At 53.8% G+C, this 18,428-nt stretch overlaps 5 protein-coding genes across 5 annotated transcripts; 3 read left to right on the top strand and 2 right to left on the bottom strand.

Annotated features, from left to right (window-relative positions):
• Window positions 1-2,504: 2,504 nt before the first annotated feature.
• Window positions 2,505-3,467, top strand: flbD (putative MYB family conidiophore development protein FlbD; the record flags this gene model as incomplete). Its single annotated transcript, XM_056947006.1, has 1 exon — window positions 2,505-3,467. The coding sequence occupies one exon, from the start codon at window positions 2,505-2,507 to the stop codon at window positions 3,465-3,467; it is 963 nt and encodes a 320-aa protein (XP_056796516.1).
• A 1,752-nt stretch (window positions 3,468-5,219) lies between these two features.
• Window positions 5,220-5,553, top strand: N7459_007839 (uncharacterized protein; the record flags this gene model as incomplete). Its single annotated transcript, XM_056947007.1, has 2 exons — window positions 5,220-5,239; window positions 5,346-5,553. 2 exons carry the CDS (start codon window positions 5,220-5,222, stop codon window positions 5,551-5,553), a joined length of 228 nt encoding a protein of 75 aa, XP_056796517.1.
• Window positions 5,554-7,967: 2,414 nt separating this feature from the next.
• On the top strand, window positions 7,968-8,566 carry N7459_007840 (uncharacterized protein; the record flags this gene model as incomplete). The annotated part of the gene is made up of 2 exons (XM_056947008.1): window positions 7,968-8,075; window positions 8,339-8,566. 2 exons carry the CDS (start codon window positions 7,968-7,970, stop codon window positions 8,564-8,566), a joined length of 336 nt encoding a protein of 111 aa, XP_056796518.1.
• Window positions 8,567-9,163: 597 nt separating this feature from the next.
• Window positions 9,164-14,213, bottom strand: N7459_007841 (uncharacterized protein; the record flags this gene model as incomplete). The annotated part of the gene is made up of 3 exons (XM_056947009.1): window positions 9,164-9,793; window positions 9,856-12,463; window positions 12,520-14,213. 3 exons carry the CDS (start codon window positions 14,211-14,213, stop codon window positions 9,164-9,166), a joined length of 4,932 nt encoding a protein of 1,643 aa, XP_056796519.1.
• Window positions 14,214-17,703: 3,490 nt separating this feature from the next.
• Window positions 17,704-18,399, bottom strand: N7459_007842 (60S ribosomal protein uL11; the record flags this gene model as incomplete). Its single annotated transcript, XM_056947010.1, has 4 exons — window positions 17,704-17,717; window positions 17,778-18,102; window positions 18,181-18,335; window positions 18,396-18,399. The coding sequence occupies 4 exons, from the start codon at window positions 18,397-18,399 to the stop codon at window positions 17,704-17,706; spliced, it is 498 nt and encodes a 165-aa protein (XP_056796520.1).
• Window positions 18,400-18,428: the final 29 nt, after the last annotated feature.

Here is an 18,428-nt window from a genome sequence, read left to right on the forward strand (position 1 = left end):
AGAATGACAAATACCTGGAGGAGCCAATGAGCGTGGCGGACCGGGGACAGGCTCGTCACAGTGGAGTGTGGTATCCCGACTATCTGTATTACTTACAGCCTCGTTACGCACGAAGAGCACCCAGTAAAGGGTAAGAGCAAAGAGGCGCGAAAATCATCGGGAAAAAAAAGCAAAAAAGGTGTGGCTTGCGACCGCATGCTGTCCAACGGTTTCCACCGGAGTGGGGGAGCCCAGCTGCGAGACGCCAAACCAGGCAATAATGCCCTGGACCAGGGGCGATCCCTCGCCCCGATCGTGGAGGTGGGCGTGGGCGTGGGCGTGGTGTGTGATGCATCGTATCGACGCCCAAGTCTGGTACCCCAACGGCATTAGTCCGGGAATAGTGGCCATGGACGACACGGGAAGTAGATTGCTGACCCCCTGGACTACACAATTGCGCGCAGTGAGCTGAGCGAGTACTGTAGGAGATCGTCTCCGATCTGCCGCGACCACTGGCTATCACGTCACGACGGAGATCGCCCAGCACCGTGACAGGTGGCATGTGGTCCATGCACTTGGCTACCCAGATGGCTGTCGCCGGTGGATAAGCGAAGCGTCTCGTTGAGTCCCTGCAGAGGAAGCAGCTCCGGCGGAGAAAGGACGAGCCAGACGAGGCCCTACTAGATCGAGCACTATGCCAATGCGACCTGACCGATCTACCATAGTAAGGATCACAATTGGGCTTACGAGGGAAAGGGAGGAATGGGAGGGGAATCACCCTCATGGACCGGGTTTAGTTGGCTGCAAGGGCTGCAAGGCACACATACACGAGACGCGCGAACAATGAGGAGAAAAGGGGAGGAAAGAGACGTTGGCACGTCTCCGTCTCCGTCTCCGATCCACATTCTCATATCGAAAGGTAACAATTAACCCAGACGGAGTCAGAATGAGATAATCATCCTCACGGACTTGTTCGGGGGGGACCCAGCTCCTGCGCGATCCCGGAGTCGCCGTTGAGTCCCCTGTTGTTCCTGGCGCCTTTTTTCCTTTTTTCCCCATATTATATATTTATTGTATTATTATATGATGATTATTACTCCTGTCTTCACAGCGTGTCACGGACAGCCACACCGAGTGGGACTTCCATACACTTCCAAGGTTTAGTGCGCTGTAGAGAATTTGTCACGATCCACGCTCCACTACGGGTCCATAACGATAGTTCCACCGGCACCGCTCGAACAAGTTATTGATCGGACCAATCACCAAATGGAGATGGCCGATTGCGCTCGGATCGGACGCAATCGAGCTGGGTGTCGTGCATGGCTGGCTGAAGACTGGGGGAGGAACCGTCACCCTAACCGCGCCTCTCGCTTGTCAGGACGATCTGCCCCTGGTCCGCAGGGGAAACAGGGGAGCGCTCGGTGCGCCGTTGGCTGTCAGGGGCGCTTGGGCGTTGGGGTAGTAGGTGATTCGGAGACGGTTCGGTCGTGGTGTTTACTACTTGTGGGTGAGACGTGGATGGTTTCGATTCTAATATCCTTCTAGTGGCCCCTGCCAGATTTAACGACGTCTTTCGCGAATGGTACAATGTCACCAGCTCTCAGAGGATGCATGGTGTCATGCCATGTACATCCTGTATACAGTATCGACCGTACATACATAAGGACATCGTTATCGACTGCGACCGAATGATATTCGTTTCTCACCTGCATCGGAACCGACGCTTTGGGTCTCTCTGCATGACCCCAACTAGCACCGTCACAGCGCGCTCAGACGCTTTTCTTTTTTTCTTTTCTTTGCTTTTTTTTTTTAAAAAAAAAATAGCTTTCTGTAGCGCGAGCAGTGATTTGGAATTCCAGCAACGGGGCTCAGGGTCGATCCCTCCGATCATTACTGTGTACTGTATTTCCTCAGCCCGGAACCCCGGGTCGTACTGACGATCGCCGGAGCATTTTGTGTTTCCTTTTTTTTTTTTTTTTTTCAATTTCCATTTCATTCTCATTTTCCATTTTTGCTTCTCTGTTGATCATCCCTCTCGTGCGCTGGTTTTTCTCTCCAGATGCTATACAGCAAATGCTGGACGTGGGACTGCTATCTGCTCATGAGAGCTCTACGGAATTAGACACTGGACATACAAAGAATAATCAATAATCAATAATCAATAATCAGAAATTCACGAGGCTCGAAAAAATCCATAATCCATAAATCCAAATCCGAAATCCCCAGTAATAATAATGATGATAATAATAACAATAATAATCATAATCATAATAATCCGCAAATACCTCCGGCTCCACTCCGTCAGGGAAAAACCGTGCGTATCCCGTCACACCAGCGCCGTGGGCGTATTGTTCCGAACTGTTAGGTCCAAGATCTTGGATCGTGATCTTCCTCCCATAGCGTGTGCGGGTGGAGCTGGGCATTTTTCGTGGACCCATCCCCCTGGGTGCAGATATAATGCTCGAGCTGCCCTTGTGGCTTGGACTTCGATCACGTCTTCCATCCCTCACTCCTCCTCTCCCATCATGGCTCCCTCTCACCGTCGTGGCCCTTGGGTCCCCGAAGAAGATCAACTCTTGATGCAACTCGTTCGCGAACAAGGCCCCAACAACTGGGTGCGCATCTCTCAACATATGCACTACCGCTCGCCCAAGCAATGCCGCGAACGCTTTCACCAAAACTTGAAGCCCACCCTGAACCGCGAGCCCATCTCCGCCGACGAAGGCCTCGTGATCGAACGCATGGTGAATGAGATGGGCAAGCGCTGGGCAGAGATTGCTCGCCGTCTGGGCAATCGCAGCGACAACGCCGTCAAGAACTGGTGGAACGGCAGCATGAACCGCAAGCGCCGCGGTCTGTCGTCTCCTACGGCCTCGCGCACCTACAGCGGCCGGGTGGAAGCACCCTACGCCCGAGCTTCTGTCGTGAGCCCAACTCGCCCTCGCTTTGCGACTCGCCCTTGGGCCGACTCGCCTGTCGACTCGGCTGCGCCTTCGCCTGCCGACGTCTTCCCTGCGTCCCGCCGGGATTCCATGCCCTCAACCCGCCAACTCTCTCCCATCTACACCCTCCCCTCCATCAACCGCCCCATCGAGACGCCCTTGACATCGCCCGCCTTCTCCGAGGCCTCCAATGCCACCTCGGTAGAGCCTCCCTCGATGGTCTCCGATCACAACTCCGTCTGCTCTTCGTCTCCGCGCACTCTGCCCTCTCCACAGGTGCTCCCGCTGCCGGTGGACATGCGGACACAATACGACGTCCGCCGCCCCAGCGCCGCTTCGGTGCATGTGATGGACGACTCATCGCCCAGCTACTCCGCTCGGTCTCTGGAATCTCTTTCCGACCTGGCCTCCAAGCGGCGATGGATGGAGCACCAGCCCACCCTCGCCTCGTGGCACCAGCCGGCCGACTCGTTACCCAAACCCTGGGAATCAAGGCCCGAGCTCGGCCGCGACACGCGGATGGGTGTGAACAACCTGCTGAACTAAGACCAGCATTTTCCATGACACCCATGGATGGTGGCGCTATACGGTCATGATTGTACGACTCTTCTTTTTGTCCATGTTCTCGACACATTTCTCTGTTTTATACTTGTTCCCTTTCTTCTTTTATTCCCCATTCTCGCTCGGACCTTGTTTTAGGGCCAGATGCCCGCCTTTGTACATGTGCCAAAAGCCTCACGCTCGCTTTTTCTTCCCTTTGGTGGTTCGCTTTTTCCTTTGTACCCTTAATGTGTATTACCATGGTTCGGATCTACAAAAAATCTGGGTGTTTTCGGTCATGAAAGGAATTCCCTGGTGGGGGCTTGATTCATTGTCTTCACATTTCCTTCTATTCGATTTTCCAAATCCACGAGGATCTGGGGGCTCCGGGGAGTTTCTGGTTATTTGACGGGGAGAAGGAGCGGAAGCATTCGCAAAGAGTGAAACCATCGGGGAGTGGATGTCTCCCGCTCTGGATTTTGGCCTGCTAGTATAATACCCCCTGTACATAGGAATTGAAATCCAAATCGAACTCTTTCGACTTGATTATTTGGGCCATGCTCTAGAACCGTCGACTGACTAGGGCTGTGCATATCTCCTCACCCCGAAGCCAATGCTGCGTCGGTTTGAGGTCGCACTTCACCAATCCCGCCCCCCACTTAGGCCTGGTTCAGGGATGCTCATCCTTGGGAACTATGGTACAGGGCGCAAAAGGAGACGGATGTACATGGATATAGCAGCTCGCGTAATTTTGATCCAGGACGTTCGCGGGTCGGACTCCCCCGAGGTGGACCTCTGGCACTCAGTATGAGGTGCATACCTCGCCCCGAGGGATCATCCAGGCAGGTATGTATTCATCTGTCAGACAAGGCCCATGAGGAATGTGCCACTTACAACGTTCACGAGGGACGCCACGCAAGGGATACACCACAAGACGAGAGAGAATAAAAAAACGGTGGACTGGGCCAGGCTCACTGGGCTCTATGGACGGCGCCTCTGTCTTTCTCCGCTCTCTAACGCCTGCACAGTGACGACAGGTACTTTTGGCTATCTGGTCGGGCAGCTCACAGCACACATCGGCGGTGGATGACCGAGGTACAAGATGCTGGCCAAAGAGGAGTACATAAAGGCTCTCGAGGTCCCCACTTCGAGACCCACGGTGGGTACGAGAGCGTTAGACAGTCGAGCAGGACCCAACAATGTGCAAGGTATCCCAAAACACCCAGATGCATGACAACCAGGCTCCAAGCCCATCAAGCCACCCATCGCCAAAGTTAAACGATAGGTTCGTCCGCAGCTGCAGGCGCACCATCCCCTAACGGTGCCGTCGCCAACCAGGAGCGCCCGATGCGACGCCAGCTGTGCGCAAGAGGCGCCCTTCGCCCGCCCGCCCGCTGGGGACCCGCGGCGCGAGCCAATGACTTGATGCATCGATCGGACTGGTCATGCCTGACGGAATGAACAGCGGGGCTGGGATTTTCTCGCCTCCCCTCTCACGCTTTCTCGTGGGTGGTGGGGTGTTCGTGCATGCATGCACGCCCGGGGCGATGGGGAGGCGAGTTCCGACTGCCCCGGGGTTGCTTTGCGTAGAAGGAAGAGCGGGAAAAGGCAAAAGGATGAGGCCGTTGCCGGTGATGAGGAAGAAGGAGCGGCGATGATGATGATACCCGTCCCGTTCGAACTCTGCGTGTTTCCACGGTTCGTTACGAACGTGAGATCCACCAGCTTGCCGCGCGATCGAGCGTTCCAAGGTTCGCCATGATGACGCCGTTGCAGCAGTATGTACGTACTGAGTAAGTCGGTACATAAAGAATATGTACACACATCCACTAACCATGCTGGTTTGGGCCATCACGTCCGCGGTCTTGCTGGATCTGCGGAGAGGTACCGAGGTCTCTCCCTCACCCTCTATGTCGAGTCGCGCCGCCTCGACGGCGTTTCCTTTGTTCAGCTGGCGTCTCCAACCGCCACCGGCGTCAGCCAGCCATGGACTGAGCAAGCCGATAGGATATGCGAGCACATCGCCGCGACTGGGCTCCCAAGCGTGGACGGTCGCATCGAATCAGAGGCCCGGAGACAGGCGCCGCCGTGATCACCGGGGGCACAAGCAATCAATAGTCGGGGTCGATCGGTTTCGGGCCTCGCGAGTCTCGAGCTGGGTGCTCGCACTTCGTCGCCATCTTCGTCTCTGGTGCGAGAGCGAGAATTTGGAATTGAGAAGCAACACGGAAGCGAGGTGCAGGTAAATGAAATTCCCGGTTCAGACGTGACATTTACCCACCGACTCCACCGTCTCCATTTCCCCCAATTTTCCTTTCAGAATCTCATCATTACGGAACCTCTCACTGTTTACTGATTCCGATCTAGCGCCGTTATGGCATCAGATAAAACGATGCGACCGGGGAGCTGGACGGAGTGGATCCGCGCGGGAGACAAAGAAGTCGAGAAAGGAGAAAGGAGAAAGGAGGGGGAGGGGGGGAAGTGGAAAAGACAACCCCTGAATGCTGGGCACTGCAAGCCCCAATCCCAGGAATTTCAACAAAGAACCCAGAGCGTGGGGATTTCCTAGGCATCCCCGGAGGCCGAAATGCCCCAAGAGTCAACCCAAATCCTGTTGACAGAATCCGAGGGGTTGGTGAAAGAAAACCGCCCCCTGGGAACCGAGCAAGGTTTGTGGGCGGCCACTAGTTTGTCTGCCAGGGCCAACTGCCGGGCCTTGCGCGGGCAAACGGGTGCCAAAGGTCCGATCGGGGGTGGTGGTGGTGGTGGTGGTGATGGACACGGGATCACCATAGGCCATGACCGGGTCAGGGGCCGGATGTGGATTAACTATTCTCTATACAAATCATGCACCGACACTATCCATTGCACGTATATTGTTATGTACGTGGTTCGATACATAACCTCGGAACTGACGTACGGATATACAGTACGGTACCTGGATGTTACAGCGGGGGTTCGCCCGTTGCGTTCCAATCCATCGGATCCTGCGATCGACGTCGCTGCGCGCCCGACTCGGTATTCTTAACGCGGGCCCCATTTTTGCGCCGTTACTTCTGTTTCCTGGTCTACACTCCCACGGTGACTCGTTTCGGCTTCGTTTCTGTCCTATTCGGGTGGGTTTACCCCAGGCCGATCCGATCTCGCCTAATTTCCTGTCCGATGGGCGAGCACAAGGACACAAGGCCATGCCTATGCACACGGTGTCGAGTATACATATCCAGCCACTTCCAGGCATTATGGGTATGAGCCTACATACAGTAGGGACCTAGGACCGAGCAACTCCGCCAGTTAATCTGTAATTCTAAACAAAAACCAGTTTCAGCAGATCACAACAGGCAAAAAAAAAAGAAAACCAGCCTGCCCACGCGCCAAACTCTATACTCCCCATCGACCAAATATACATACTGTGAATCCCACCTCCCAGCAGCTCTACGCCCTCTGATTGGCTTACGGAGGATCTCGGTGCCATCTGAGAACTAGTCCCATCTTAGTCTAGCGTGCATAGGTACCCGCCTGTCGGGAAATCGCGACGGCGTCGAGGGATGGATTGGCCGATTCCGATTATGTCAAAATTTTGATCTCGGTAGGGCACGTCGGATGTCCCGCCCCCCGATCTGGTGTATTATTATTACTGTCTGTCTTCCCCCTGCGCCCCGCGACTCCGCCCCGTACCCAGCTGAAAGGAGACTATCAGGGATCGCATGCTAGTTCTGCGGGACGGATGCTTCCTGCTCCTCTTCTCTTCAGAGATCCACGCTGTCAGACAGCCACTGAAGTCGAGCCACGCTGATACCCAAGTGGGAAGAAGGTGCGAATAGTATCTATATCAGGTGTCGAAGACGCCAAGAACATGTACGCCCAGTCTGGATGGGGTGCATGCTCACGAGTCCATGGCGACTATCCTTCCGACGGAGTCGCCCGGTCGCGATCCAGTCATGCTGCTCAGCGTATAGGTCAATCCTACGCTAAGTTCGCACCGAGTCGTGGATTTCCGCGGAATCCTCCTATGTACATATGTATCGACACCGGAGAACAATAATAGGCCGGTGGGAGACAATGCCTGGTTCTGAAACAGGCTGAAACCGGCGAGCCTCGGCTCGACCCATGGATGCAATATGGGGAAAGCTCATAGGAATACCTACATAATGTCATATGTACTGACTTCCAGTATGTACGCGGTGGATCCGAGCATGATGACTTTCTCGGTTCCGTGGTCCCTCTCCGTGCTGTTCACAAGTTTCCCAAGGTTCACTGCCGTGCCCCGGTACGTATCCAGACTTCCTCAGTCTGAATTTCGATCGCTCTGCACTGCCCGCTTCGATAGTTTGCCGATGCCGTGATCGCTGAGAGAAGCTTATACACCTTACCGTCCTCCTGGAAGGAACTACTTGATCTGCAGTGGATGGATTCGGCGCCCGCAGGAGTTAACTCCCTGCTTCTTCAGGAGCTGGATGGGAGGTTGCATCGTACGTAACGGTTTTGATCTACGACCTACTCAGTACCATGGATGGAGAGCTCAGGATTGAGGCTGTGGTCGACATAAAACGAATGGAGCCGGCGGTTGAGTGCGGCAGTCACGGGGACCGGGATGTCGAGTCCGGGGAGTTGCCGGTATATCCTTCCCAACATAGTTTAGTGCCACTTCGCCCCGAAGCATCACTGTCTCCTGTTCTCTGTATGTCAAGTCTATCTCTTTCGTTGGATCATTTCACTAACAAGACTATACTCCAGTGCCCTAGCCAGCGTTAGAGTCCAAAGGCAACTCCAACTGGGACGGCCAAATAGAACTAGAACGACAACTAGCAATCTGCGACACAGCAGTCACTTGCACGACACAAGCCCGAAATCTCTCAGTGCATATTAGCCCTCTATAGGGGTCTCTCGGCCTCGGAGCGCTCAGCCCTGCTGCAAGCACGCACCAGGAGAGATCGGGCTTCAACGACTTCCTACACGACGTCAAGCGGGCCGACTCACCACTGTGCCCGGCATGCCGGAAGGACCCTCGGACAGTGCGACATGTGCTGATGGTCTGCCCCGGGCATGAAGATCTCTGTTATGAGATCTGGGAGGCCCAAGGGGCCCAACAAACCTCGAAGACGTAATAACGGACGCAGTGTTTGCCAGGGGGGGGGGGGCGAGATCCTACTAGACACCGGCCTGCGCTACCTACTTCCGCCCCTACCATCCGTGGACAATCCGAGGCCGGAGAGCCCGGCATAAACTGTGATCTCTACGACAGATACCTCGGACTAAACCAAAGGGTGTTGAGTTGGTTGAGTCAATTGTTGGGATGATTTCATGTCTGATTCTTTGGACCCCATTAACCTCTACCAGCTACCGGCGTCGTGATACCTTGATAGCTATACTCCCATGGTGACTATACATGTGAAAAATGCACACATCAATGCCCTAAGTCCGATCCAATAGATAATCTTCTACAAAATATGCAACTTGTATACAATAGAGACGAGTGGATTCCCCAGCTCGAAAGACCAGGACCATAACAATCTATCCGAGCCGCACTAAGTATCCAACTCCAGCGTTCCCCCAAAATTCCCGTACGTATACAGTGTCAACACCAATGAAACCCCCAATCCATGAATAGTCCAGCGCAGAGATGAAGAAAATGAAGATAAGACCCAGATGCAAGGACCAGAAAGACAGAAATTCGCTCAAGGGGTATATAATCGTTGTGCACATCATAACCAGATATCGCCTTCTTCGCCATTCACCCATTGCGCCCACACGGCCTCGTAGGCTTCTTCCAGGTCACGCACCCAGCGCGCGGTATCAAATAGCTTGTTCTGGTATCGTTGCAGGAAGAGCATTTGTCGCATCTCGGCCAGGCGGCCGCTGGCACGGCCCTCGCCTCCTGGAATGTACTGTAGGTCCATACAAAGACGGATCGCCTTGTTCTCGTAGTCATCGTCGGACAAGGCGATCAGTTCGTTCCGGGCACGCTGGCCGGATTCCGAAGCTGGAAGCGCGCTGGACAGAATACTACTCGCCATGCGCGAGCACATCTTGTACTTGTAGCGCGGGAACGTGAGCAGAGGGGTGCCGCTCCAGAGGACATCGGTGGCCGTCGTGTGTGCGTTACACTCAGGCGTGTCGAGAAACAGATCCAACACCTTTGCCCGCGCAATGTGCGTGTTTTTAGGCGCCACGTCTGTGAAAATGATTCGGGAAGCCGTCTCTTCACCGGCCCAGGCCTTGGCGATGTCCCGGAGATTCTGCTCGCCCGTCTCCGGGAATCGGAGCAGCCAGAGAACACCATTAGGAATGCGCGCTAGAATGCGTAACCACGTTCGAAATGCAGTGGGTTCAATCTAGACCAGTTAGTTCAACTACCCATCGTGAACGGTTCAAGGTAGAGCAGGGCTCGACTCACCTTATACAGCTGGTTAAAGTTTCCGAGAATGATAGTATCGTCACTGAGCTTGGGAAACAGTTCCTTTCGCATTCTCCAGCGTCGTATCTGCTCTTCGTCCCATGAGATGTGTCGTTCTCCTGCATCTGGAGCACTCTGTCTGTGATCGCAGCAGAAGAACGTATCGCGAGTGAACACAATTTTCTCGCCGTACACCCAGTCCTCAAGTTCCTCGCCGTTGTCTTCCTCAAGAATGCGATCCTCAATGCGTGTTCGGCGCCGTGAGGGGCTGAGGGTCTCCGGGGGAATGGAGATCTGGTCGGCAAGGATGTAGTCACACCACTCTGCACCAAGGGTTCCAGCAAAGCCCATGAATGACATGTGGATTGGAGCGGGGCGAGCAGCAAAGACCTCGTTGCGGGCTCCTCGAGTGTAGCCGTTGAGATTGATGAGAATGTGGATCCCGTCATCCACAATCTGTCGCACCAGCCGATCAACCGGCCATCCGCTGGCGTCGTGGAAGACTGGCGCCTCTTTCTCAATCTGTTGACGATGGATAGATTTGTCGCTGGCGGTGGTCGCATAGCAGTATGCCTTGACCTTGTTTGGGTTGTGCAACCCAAACACTGATTGCATCAAGTGTGCAAGGGGGTGATTGTTAAAGTCTGAGGAGACATAACCAACCCGAAGGCATGGGTTTGGAGGCGCCGGTGGACGATACACCGTGGCAGGAAGCCACGGTAGACGCAAAGTCAAACACGAGATGCGGAGGCCGTTGCGTTGCGAGATTTGGCGAATCTGTTTCGCAGAAAGCGGGCAGGTGAAGGTGTGAAAAGGGAGGACCGTCGGCGCATTTGGTGCAGTAAGTGCTGCAGGAAGTTGAGGTCGACGGTATTTAGAAGCAGGATACTGCTCCCCATAGACATAGAGATCTTGATACCACTGCCACGTAATTGATCGAATGGCGCGTTCAATGAGTCGAACAATACGTGATCCTTCCCATTTCTGCCCTGCCCATGACTGAAGGACCTTGGTCAGAGATGATCTTCCGTTTGAAGCAAAATGACTAGACTCCAGCGCGGTGATCAATTGCCCGCATAGTTGATCAGCCGTGGTTTGAGTTAACAGCCCACGGCCCCAGTATTCGCCTTCTCGAAGTTGACGGTCAACAATGTCGACGACCCGTCGAATCCAACCTGCACCGGAGTCGTTGCTTTGAGCGTCCCGGAGCATGCCTTTCTCGTCTACATGCCACCGATCGCGGAACCCACGGCCGTTGACGATACCACCGCGACCAACCCAATTACAAACGGAGTTGAGAGCATTGGCCAACCCACAAACTGCCTCGGCAAATTCCGGATTCACTTTGACAGCACGCTTGTAGTAGGAAATGGCGTCATTGACCTTACCAGCATCTTTGACAGCATTGGCCAGATTTGCCAGGGCAATATCAAAGTTGCCATCACACTGAACAGCCTGCTCATACATCTTAATCGCAGCTTGCAGTTGACCAATGTCCTTGAGCAAACTGCCGAGATTGGTGTAAAGATGGGCATGTCGAGAGTCGAGATGTAGTCCGTAGTTATAGTACGCCAGTGCCAGTGAGATCCCGCTACCCGGAACAACACCTGGTATCTCGGGGTGTTGGCTCTCTCCATTGGGACGCACCAATCCTCTAGCCGGTGGATTATGCTGGATTCCAGCCAGCAAAATACCCACATTGTTAGCAGTAGATGGACTGGGCTGCAAGGAAAGAGACAGATAGTAGAGGGCCAGGATGTCTCGCACACCAGGTGTGGATCTCGGAGCTCCAGATGAGACAGTCGACATTCCATCTTGATAGATCTTCGCCAAGGAGAGGAGAGAATTGCTCGTTGTAGAGATAGCCGCGTTTCGGGAGATGCCTTCCGCCACGAACCTGAGCCCTGGCGGGGTTCCATTCGCTTGGAAGACAAGCTTGGATGTTTTTAGGGCCCTATCCGGGTAAAGGAGGACACTTTCGTTGGAGTCATGCTCAGTTTGCTGGTAGCCATGGTCAGAGCCTCGGGAGAAAGCGGTAAAAATTTGTTTGATGAGACTCTGAATCCCATGACGCCGCCGGCCAGCCGCAATCAAGACCGCATCCTCGAAAGCGGCCGCAGCACCAGCATTGTCACCAAGAGCGTATAGCATGTTTCCTTTAGCATGGACTAGTGCCAATATTCGGCCATTGTCAGCGCCTGGAATAGCGTAACCGCTCGTTGCAAAGCCCACAGGCGGTGATGAGTCTGGCGAGCCAAGGTTCGAGTTCGGGACTCGAGTTATATCATCATCGTAATCAAACGATACTTTGTCATACATGCACACATCAGACACGTTGCTTTCAGCATCGCTCTCAGGCTCACTAGCATGCTCGTCCGCCTTGAAACAGTCTCCATCCTTGGGATGGCGAAGCGAGGCCTGAACAAAATCGATTATATTAACGGCTTCTTTGCCGCGATGGCTGCTGCACAGCAGCCCAATCAGGTGTTCGACAGCTTCAAAGAAGCTCGGGCGCAGCTTGACAGCACGCAGCCAATTTTGCAGGGCCTCTTCCCGCCGATCAAGCGCCAAGAGAGTTGCAGCGAGATTCGATGTAGCCTCAACGTGCCTTTGCGCTAAGTTAGCGTTCATTTCAGATGAGAGCATGGGAGGGCAGAAACTCACGTTGAGTCGCGTGCTATGATTCTGGAGTACCACCGCATAGCTTTATGGTAATCGCCCAATCCGTAGGCCAGGCAGCCTCCAAGAAGCATACCATCAATCCATTCCCAATGACTTTCCATGCACAGATGAGAAAGCATTTCCAAAGCAGATACGGCGTTAGCAACTGGAGAGTTCTCGTTGAAAAGGGACCCAGAGAATCTTGAATGGGAAGGTGTGCCAGAAAACCGTCCAGCGTCTCGGACCTGAGTATCTGATCCTCTCTGATGTTGCGAAAATTGACTGAACGACGGTCGGTGGTTGTGAATTCCGCCCTGTGGTAAATCGGAGTGGGAATCGTTCATCCTTGAGTTGGCTAAGAGACCAGGTTTCTGCCGTTGCAAGTCATATTGACTAGACGGGTAACTGTTGTGGCGAGCGACTTGAGCAACGGGGCTCTGCGAGAAATCAAGCCCCGGCTGGCGAGGAGGTTTTGGATAAATACTTGGTTTCAAGAACCGTTGGTTCTGGCCATCGGTGCCGCCGTTAGAAATGCTGTTGCGACGGGCTTGGTGAATGGTTGCGAGAAGGTCGACATAGACTCCGTGAGCCCACGACAATATCTTCTCCTTGAACTCCAGATTGACCGCCACCGATGGGCCTGGAGGTTGGAAATTACGTCCCGGGGGACGGCTGGTCCAACTTATAGGTTCATTATTGGGTGGATTCGATGGGTATGAAGAGACAGATCGGTTGAGACGCGCATGCAAAGGCAACTGATCTGAGTGTCGTGGAGGGAAATGAGTTTTCAGCTGAGGATCCTGGGTCGGCACTCCTGGCTGAGACTGACCCCATGTGAATCCCGTATCGGCATGATTGCTGAAGGGGATTTGAGGTTGGTTGAATGCCACCTGGTTGGGGTCCAAGAATGGCTGGCCGTTGGGATTCGGAGAACCAAAACGCGAATCACGGAATGCTGCAGGGCGATACGGTATATACACGCCATCTGGCCAATATGGACCAAATGGACCAGTGCCCGCTGAGGCCGTCGGTCCAACACATGGTTGCAATGTCGCGGGCAGAACAGTCGGGATGTAGGCACCGTTATGCAAGAGAAAACGTTGTGGCGTCTGCAGGGGCAGGCTCTGGTTGAGCACCGAGTCGATTCCTGGAGGATAGTTGACGGGGCGCACCCAGCTGGTGCCGTTCGCATCCTGGACGACCTCACCCGCGGGGAGCGGGTTGGTGCCGTCGTTCTTGAACACAGGTGGAAAGTTCATATGCTTGGAGGTAGACGGATCCAGAGCGGGCTGCTGCCAGGTGTCTGTTGGCAGCCCCTGTGGCGACAGGAACTGTCCAGACTCGAGCGGCGATACCAGGATATGTTTCGATGCCGGTTGAATAGTGGTATCGCCTGGGGTTCCATCGTAACCAGCGGCTAGGGTCCCATTCGGGGTCTTCCTCCTAAGCGCATGTTCTCCGGGGCCGCCGGTGTTGGAACTCGACCCCGAGGCATCACGGCGATCGAAACGTTGCACGGGGTGTGGCAACTGGAGGCGCGCCCGGGGCGGATTGAAGAAGGATTTGGAGGGCTCGTTGCGAGCGGGGAAACTCGGATCGTTCACGTCATACGGGGCTTGGTGGATGGCCTCGTTGGTGGGATAGTGGAGGTGGTGATGCGGCTGAACAGGTGGAAATGGTAAGACGGTCGGAAACATCTTTGCTTTCGAGGCGCCTTGGTCGACCGCCACGGTCGGTCTCTAGCTAAGAGACTGATCGGGGCAGCGACAAGGGGGCGTATCTGCCGAGCGGACGATGGAATTATAGAAAGAGAGAACACAAGCAGCTCAAACTCATAGACATTCAACAAGCATCCTCCTTGAAGCGTTTCCGACACCGCATCATGGGTTGACAGACCACCACTCGAATCGAGAGTAGAGAGTCCGAGCAAGGCGACACTCAGGATGTCATCATCAAGGGTGTCGCAAAGAGAGGATCCACGCGATGACAAGAGTGCCAAAGGCCAAGTGGTTTTTTAAAGATGCTCGATGTTCCGGGAGACGCAAGGGAGAAGGGGTCAGCGCTGAGCTGCTGGTGTCCGACCAATGAAATGGAGGCGATCTTGGCAAGAATTGTGCGAGGGCCAGGAAAGGGAACGTTGCAGCTTGGGATCTGAGAGTGTATCAAGGTTCAGGGGGTGGAGAGGGGAAGAAAAGGAGAGGAACAGAAGGAGGGAAAGGAAAAGAAGGTCGAAGATCAAGAAGGAAAAAGAGGTATGGAGGATTAGAGTGTAAGTACACAGGAGTGGACGCGGCGGGATTAGGGGAGTGGGGGGAGAGAAGTTGTTACAGTATATGAAGGATGCGGATCACAGGATTTGCACCCGCTTTCGCCTCGACCTCTGATTATATTATTATTATTCTGTGTCTGGTAGATATCGCTTCCGCGGCCGCCGACGTTGGAAGATATTCCCTTCCTGCTTCCTTCCTTTCCGCTTCTCGCTCCCCCTCTCCCTTTCTCTCTTTCTCTCTCTCTCACTCCTCGGTCTCCTCCACTGACCCACTTGATCCAACGGCTGAACGCATTGGCTGCGCCAACTGGATCAGTGACGCCCCGCCCGTGATGATCGAGTCGAGCCTACATACGGCTGTTGGTGGAGACCTGTGATGCCACTAAAATCTTCACCAAGCTCTGGCCACAGCCATCACCCCCGCAGGAGAGCAAGACAAGCCACGATCATGTCGGCCCCCCTTCCTCCTGCAGGTTGTTGCTATTTATTGCTGGTGTTTCCTGGCGACTGGCATATTAGAAGTCCCCCCCCCTGTTTGCCTCAGAATCGTGGCCGCCTCATCTATCTGCGATCATTTCCTATCCAGGCCCAATTCTGGGGTTGCGAGCCAGGAGGCCGTGATCCTCCGGGTGCGATGATTTCTTTTGATGATTTCTTTTCTTTCTCTCCCTCTCTTCTCACGAGTAGATCGTGAGCATGACTGCTGGAGGTGATTTCTCACTTGCCAACTCGCCTCTCCCAGTGTGGCTCTTGCGCCACATTGTGGTACTTCGTCCCTACTATCAACAGGGAGCTGGAAAGTACTCTCTATCACCGTGGATCCTCCCCGCTGGCATGCACGGTCACACCCAGCACTCTCTTCCCGCAGCGATCGGCAAACTCACCCTCCCCACTGTGGCCTGCGCAACGTCTGCTCCCAATTTCCATGCGAGTCGGGTGGTACAGAACCCATCGATGGCAGGTACCGCTTTGAAAAGATTCCACGCGAATCCTGGAGGGAAGCCGGTTGCGCTCTCATTTGTCTAACGTCGATATTCCCCGACCTAGTCTATGCTCGTCGAGTCCCGCGCAGTGTCATACTTGACGTCGACTTGGTACTATTCAGGAGTCACTAATTATGTGCTGTATATAGCTAACTACAAATAGTAACTACATACATATACATGATTGGATATCTCATTGTATGTCAATATGTCAGGATCGCTCAGACCGGTCAGTGCTCTTCCCATCTCCCTTGCCCAGCACCATCTCCACCGACCACTTTCACCGGTGGAGGGAACCAACGAATGTCGCCTTACCAGGGGCAGCCAACCAGCAGTGATCGTCGGGTGGGTGGAGCCGCCATGGGGCGAGCGCGAGCGCCCGCGCCAGTCTGAGCTGCAGCGTAATAATCGCTACGCTCTCGGTGTGCTGACCGGTCCACTGGGCGCCTTCTGAGAGGTCCAGGAATACGACCTGTGTACACAGCCCGATGCACCGGCTCTTTTTTGGATCGCGTATCCAATCACCGCCGGGGTATCCGATTCGGTGGACACGTCGCTCGAGGCAGTTTGCATTCTGGTGTGTGTATCTGTGTGCGTGGCTCCTGGCCGCCTAGCGGTTTCAGATATCCTGAGTGAAGCGACGTCGGTATGATGGTGCCAAACAAGCTCATTGCCATATGGCAGTGGGGAGTGGGGGCAAGTGATCGAGCCGGGACATCGCGGCTTGACTGATGACCATGAGTTTGATGTTACCTAGGCATAGTTAACTATGTTGTACGTAGTTATCTTTATACTTGGATTAATGATATAAGTAAGGCTCCAGGAGCTGGGCCACGGCAGTTTAATATTGGTGGCAGCTCGGCCCCCCACAGCATGCAAATTGAATCATGTTGAATGCTGGTAGTTACCTAGGTAGTATCATCGGCAATATGCAGGTCGAAACAACATCGGATATGACCACCGTGAGACTGAGATACTGAGATAGTCGGTAAACCATACAGGAAGCCCACGCACAACTGTACCGATAGTGCGTAGAGCTGTACCTCTATACAAGTCCTAGAGATTACCAACACCATGTCAATTTAAACCACATAGTAAACGAAAGACCACCGCCGAATGAATTCAGATCAAGCTCGACATCGCCATCGACAAATGGCTTAATCGAAAGCGCGTCTTGCAATATCCGAGGCCATTGCTCGATCTGAGTTCCTATACGCAACTGGCTCGGCACGTTTTAGCTCAACGCATCTGAGTACCTACAAACTAAACGACAAGGATCGCCTTCCAACGAAAATATATGAAAATCAACAGTGAGATAATTTATCATGCATTGAATATCAAATAAAACTAGGACGCACCCAGCAGCATGGGTGGATTCTACAAGCAGAGCAAGAAGCTCTGATATTAGATGTAGGCCCGCAAGATGGACCACTGTAGCCACAAAGACCGACACGAGGCCGGTCTCACAAGGCTACCGCGGTGAGTAAGGGGTCAAGATTGCTCTCCTTTGCTTAAAATAAGCCTAAACCACGTTGGAAGTATGTTCAATCCTCGCAAGGAGAGAACGGTAAGGGCCAGAGTGTTGCAAAGGGTTCCAGAACGGACTGGACGTGCCCGGATGGGTTGCACGTCAGACTTCCAGTATCCTCGTCGCCGTGGGTGTGAAGCGAGAGGAAGACATGCAAGTGGAAAAAGAGAGGGAACAAAGGGAAGAAATGTACGAACAGAGAGAGCAGAATGCGAGAGTGATCCAATTGTTCGATTCGAACACTCGCAGGAGAGCGAAGAAAAAAAGGTATCAGGTCATGACTCATGAACATGTTTTGCTTTTTAGTTTTGAGGCAACATTCGTATTCTGCAACTAGCTCCGCTTTTCAGCGGACATGCATGCCGTTACAAAAGCAGATAGCCACCTCCCCCATTCGAGAGGATAATTTACTCCTCAGGAACTACTCAGCTCGTTAGATATTATGTTCAGAGCACTAACAAATGTCACAGGAATGACTTACCGTCAATCTCGCCAGCCTTGACATCGTCGCTGACATCCTTGGGGCTGCGGCCGTCAACCTGGCAGCCAACGGAGAAAGCAGTACCGAGGATCTCAAGGACAGTACCCTGAAGAGACTTGGCCATCGAGCGGTGGCGCATGGTGCGGGCAATCTCGATGATGTCGTCCATGGGGATCGACTTGCTGTGCTTAATGTTTTTCTCCTTCTTACGGTCACGGGGAGGCTCCTTCAGGGCCTTGATGACCAGGGAAGAGGCGGAGGGAACAACAGAGACCGCGGCCTGACGGTTCTGGATGGTGAGCTTGACAGTCACACGGAGACCCTTCTGTAGGTCCGGAAAAAAATCCTGTCAGCCACTGCTCCCAAATTTCAATTGCAACAACAATTGCAGAGATTCACGTACCCAGTCGCCAGTGTTCTTGGCAATGTCTTCACCAATCTTCTTGGGAGACAGACCCAGGGGACCGATCTTAGGAGCCAGCGCGGACTGGGCACCGACTTCACCACCAGTCACACGGAGGTGAATGATCTTCACCTCATTGGGGTCGAACTTAGGAGCTGACCACGGGAGATTATGTTAGCCGCCATTTGAGAGCAGACCAAGGAGATGATACTTACGCATGGCGAGTGCGAAAGGTGGTCAATCTGCCT

This window comes from Penicillium hispanicum (genome assembly GCF_028827665.1).
Source record: "Penicillium hispanicum strain IBT 35686 chromosome Unknown utg000007l_segment0_segment0, whole genome shotgun sequence".
NCBI classification, from domain to species: domain Eukaryota; kingdom Fungi; phylum Ascomycota; class Eurotiomycetes; order Eurotiales; family Aspergillaceae; genus Penicillium; species Penicillium hispanicum.